General features: G+C 48.9%; 1 protein-coding gene across 2 annotated transcripts in view; it reads right to left on the reverse strand.

Moving 5' to 3' along the window:
* itpr3 (inositol 1,4,5-trisphosphate receptor, type 3) overlaps positions 1 to 4,663 on the reverse strand; it is a 51,888-nt gene that overhangs the window by 35,933 nt on the left and 11,292 nt on the right. For both annotated transcript variants that reach the window (XM_016664169.1, XM_007578216.2), the window contains exons 3-8: positions 3,144 to 3,265; positions 2,974 to 3,060; positions 1,087 to 1,245; positions 627 to 725; positions 274 to 357; positions 47 to 193 (exon numbers count right to left, since the gene is read on the reverse strand). In XM_016664169.1, the coding sequence (XP_016519655.1) occupies positions 47 to 193; positions 274 to 357; positions 627 to 725; positions 1,087 to 1,245; positions 2,974 to 3,060; positions 3,144 to 3,265 (698 nt within the window). The remainder of the gene's footprint in view (positions 1 to 46; positions 194 to 273; positions 358 to 626; positions 726 to 1,086; positions 1,246 to 2,973; positions 3,061 to 3,143; positions 3,266 to 4,663) is intronic.

Raw genomic sequence — 4,663 nt, forward strand, 5'->3', positions numbered from 1 at the left:
GTGTGTGTGTGCGTGTGTGTGCATCCATGTGTGTGTGTGTGTGTACCTCGACCTCCCACAGGGCGTTGGAGCTGGTAGCCGATGTGGCCGACTGCCTCAGAGTCGTCCTCAGGAAGACGTGCAGCTTGCTCTTGTATTCGTCGCAGGTCAGAAACTTTTCCTGCTCGGCGTGAAACAATCGGACGACGTCGCCCTGGGAGACAGCCGGGGTTAAAACTACGTTTCCCAGGGTTCATTTCTTCAGACAGGTGAGCTGGCCCTGTGCTGACTCACTCCTTTCAGGACTTCCTCTCGGTGGTCGTTGAACATCATGAACAGGTTGATCTTCCAGCTCGTATTGCAGTTCACAGAGTTGACCTGCAGGGGGAGGAAGACACACGTCAGAGTGCAGCAGGTTGAGGAAATGATGTTTTTATCATTACATGTTATGTTTACGGTTATTTTTTAATCTTCTTTAGACATTTAGCTTCTGTTGTCTCTTTGTTGGACTCATTTAGTCTCTTTTACCAAAGTTTAATGATTTTTTGTTGCTCGGTTCGGTTTGAGTGCAGTCTGACTCTCAGATCGTTTCTCATATTTTGTGTTTTTGTATATTTTTCTGATTTCCCATCTTCTTGCCGTCTCACCTCCTTGCAGCCTGGATGGTCGCTGAGCTCGTAGTTGGAGGCGTGAAGCGGCTGGCCGGCGTTCACCGGGTTCATGATGACTTTATCTCCCACAACCACCTGCAGCACAAACAGCATTACAAACAGCATGACCTCCACAGTCACGCGGAGGTCACGTAAAGGTCACGCGGAGGTCATGTAAAGGTCACGTGGAGGTCACGTAAAGGTCACGTGGAGGTCACGTAAAGGTCACGCGGAGGTCACGTAAAGGTCACGCGGAGGTCACATGGAGGTCATGTAAAGGTCACGTGGATGTCACATGGAGGTCACATGAAGGTCACGCGGAGGTCACATGGAGGTCATGTAAAGGTCACGTGGATGTCACATGGAGGTCATGTAAAGGTCACATGGAGGTCATGTAAAGGTCACGCGGAGGTCACGTAAAGGTCACGTGGAGGTCATGTATTATGTATTTTGTTACGTTGTCTCCGTTGGCCCGGAGTTTCCAGAACGGTTGGATGAAGAGCCAGGACCCCTCGTTCCCCGTCCCGTCCAGCGTGACGCGCATGGCGTTCTTCTCCAGCAGCGCCGGCAGACGCTTGTTCACCGTCAGATATTTGTTACTCTTCATGTGGAGAAGCTGCACATGAGACGAACATGTGGAGAGAGAGAGAGAGAAAAGCTGCGTTCACATGGCAGAAATTATGATCGATATCTGACTTCTGCATTGTACTCCTGACGTTTTTATCCCACACATCCAATCTCTCCACTTCCATCCCTAAATGTTCTCGGATCGTTTTCAGAGCGTCTGAACGCTCATGTTCGTTTTATCCGTCACGAACGTGAGACATGCGCCATAATTCTGCAGCAGAAGAAGAATCTGGACGTAAACAATGAAAACAATAATAATGAAGTGATGAAAGAAGTCTGAGTCAGTGAACGCATCACAGCCCAACTCCACCACTCCTGGTCCGACTCCAAAGAGAACCGGGTCTGAACCGGGTCAGTCAGTGCTCCAGGAAAGTCTGCTGCTGTTAGCTGTTAGCTTCCTTCATATTTCTGCTCACGGTTCAGGTTTTTTCCTCTGTGTTTGTGTTTGGGGTTAACCACCGATCTGCTCCCATCTGCATCCGCTCCCCTGTAATTAGCTCTTCTGGTAGTTTTATCATCTCAGTTTAGTTCATCTGCCTCTTTAATCCGGAGCGTGTCGTTAATCTCACAGCTCCACTCTCACCATCCCATAATAACCGCCCAGTTTAAATCTCCACTGGCAGAAACATCAGGCATTTCCTTTAACCCCTCCTTCATCACACACACACACACACACCTACACACACACACACACACACACACACACACACCTGTGTGTTGACGCGCCGTTATCTCAGAGTCAATATTGACGGAGCTTCAGAGCAGTAAAGTTCTCCAGATGAGAGACGCGGCGGGGAGGGAGTCCTGCTGCTCTGATAACCTCTGATCAGCCCAGATTAACATAATCTGGACCTGGTAGACACACAGGTTAGGCTCCAGATTAACAGATAATCTATACCCTGAAACCATGTTAGGATCCGGATTAACAGCTAACCCCCTAGACCTGCTGGTCTGGACTGCGGCTCTGTAACCATGGTTACCGACCCGGTTCCTATCCCAGATGCTTCGGATCGGCTCTTTGATGTCGGGAAAGGACGGTGAATGCCCTGGTCGTCATGGAAACAGGGAACGCCCTGTCTGGCCAGTAAAAAGTGAGTAAAACTCATTCATGAGCCGCTGTTGACTCGACATCGCCATGACGACCGGATTCTCCAAACTGACTGCAGGTAGGATACTGATGAGTCAGAGCTGCTCCGCACGACCACATTCACAAAGGAACGTTTAAACATTCATAATCTGGTGAATTATATTCCTATGAAGACAAACATGACCTTTGACCTCTGTAGGGAAGCTGTCCTGATTTAAAGGAACCAACAGTTGTTATCAATACATATCGATCACTTTCCATCCGGAGCCGATCCATTTCAGATTAAAAACATTTAAACTCGTTGAAGGAAAGAAAAGGCCATGTGAGCATCATGGCTGGTGGAGTGGCCACAAAACGATTCTGGATCAGCTGAGTGGAACCGACCCAGGAAGTAGAAACGGAACCACCAGATCAGTCAGTCTGGAACCGGTCTGGATCTGGTCCAGATCCGGACTGAAATGTTTTCTGTCCTCATTCAGATGTTCTGATGATGAAGATGACAGATCTGATGGCATGGAGAGAAGCTCTGCAGGGTTCTGCTGCAGAACCAGAACCAGAACCGGGTCCAACCTCAGCGTGTCATCATGCTGCGTTCGCTGAGCTTCAGAGGAAGCAGGAAACGCCGGTTACCTGGATGACGGTTCCGTATTTGACGACGTCGCCATGGACCTTCCTGTTCTCCGTCTCATTCTGCTTCTGCTCCAGGTTGGACGCGTGCTGCAGAACCAGAACAGAACCAGATCAGAACCAGAACCAGAACCAGACCCAGCAGAACCTCCTCTACCTACCGAGCCCCTTACCTGCAGCTTCTGCAGCAGAACCACGTCGGCGATCTTGTCCTTCTCATGTTTGGCCTGCTTGGCCTTCCAGTACTGCTTCTGGGCCGAGTAGCGGCTCATCGGACACACCTTGAACAGGCAGTCTGGAAAACAACAGAACCTCTTCTAGAACTCTGTTTGGGCTGTGAGAAACCATCTGATGAACAGAAAAAGAACCGAACCCAGAACCGATAAATATATAATCAGTTTTAATGACATCACTGATATTATGATCTTATTATTCCTGGAATAAAAGTTTTATTCTTGTAAAGGAGTGAAATTAATCTGGAAGTTTCTGAGTTTTTTGGTGGGAATTTTCTTCTTTATTTCCCTGGGGTTAGGTCGCGCTGCGTTCATGTCACGTTGCGTTCAAGTCGTGTTGCGTTCAAGTCATGTTGCGTTCATGTCGCGTTGCGTTCAGGTCATGTTGCGTTCATGTCACGTTGCGTTCAGGTTGTGTTGCGTTCAAGTCGTGTTGCGTTCAAGTCGTGTTGCGTTCAAGTCATGTTGCGTTCATGTCACGTTGCGTTCATGTCGCGTTGCGTTCAGGTCATGTTGCGTTCATGTCACGTTGCGTTCAGGTTGTGTTGCGTTCATGTCACGTTCCGTTCAGGTTGTGTTGCGTTCATGTCACGTTGCGTTCAGGTTGTGTTGCGTTCAAGTCATGTTGCGTTCAGGTTGTGTTGCGTTCAAGTCATGTTGCGTTCATGTCACGTTGCGTTCATGTCATGTTGCGTTCATGTCACGTTGCGTTCATGTCATGTTGCGTTCATGTCACGTTGCGTTCATGTCACGTTGCGTTCATGTCATGTTGCGTTCATGTCATGTTGCGTTCATGTCGTGTTGCGTTCAGGTCGTGTTGCGTTCAAGTCGTGTTGCGTTCATGTCATGTTGCGTTCATGTCATGTTGCGTTCAAGTCGTGTTGCGTTCATGTCATGTTGCGTTCATGTCACGTTGCGTTCAAGTCGTGTTGCGTTCAAGTCGTGTTGCGTTCATGTCGTGTTGCGTTCATGTCACGTTGCGTTCATGTCACGTTGCGTTCATGTCACGTTGCGTTCATGTCACGTTGCGTTCATGTCATGTTGCGTTCATGTCATGTTGCGTTCAGGTCGTGTTGCGTTCATGTCGTGTTGCGTTCATGTCACGTTGCGTTCAGGTCGTGTTGCGTTCATGTCGTGTTGCCTTCAAGTCATGTTGCGTTCATGTCATGTTGCGTTCATGTCATGTTGCGTTCATGTCATGTTGCGTTCATGTCGTGTTGCGTTCAGGTCGTGTTGCGTTCATGTCACGTTGCGTTCATGTCACGTTGCGTTCATGTCATGTTGCGTTCATGTCATGTTGCGTTCAGGTCGTGTTGCGTTCATGTCACGTTCCGTTCATGTCACGTTGTGTTCAGGTCGTGTTGCGTTCAGGTCGTGTTGCGTTCAGGTCGTGTTGCGTTCAGGTTGTGCTCCGTTCAGGTTGTGCTCCGTTCAGGTCGCATTGCGTTCATGTCGTGTTG

This window comes from Poecilia formosa, unplaced genomic scaffold (assembly GCF_000485575.1).
Source record: "Poecilia formosa unplaced genomic scaffold, Poecilia_formosa-5.1.2 Scaffold471, whole genome shotgun sequence".
Lineage (NCBI taxonomy): Eukaryota > Metazoa > Chordata > Actinopteri > Cyprinodontiformes > Poeciliidae > Poecilia > Poecilia formosa.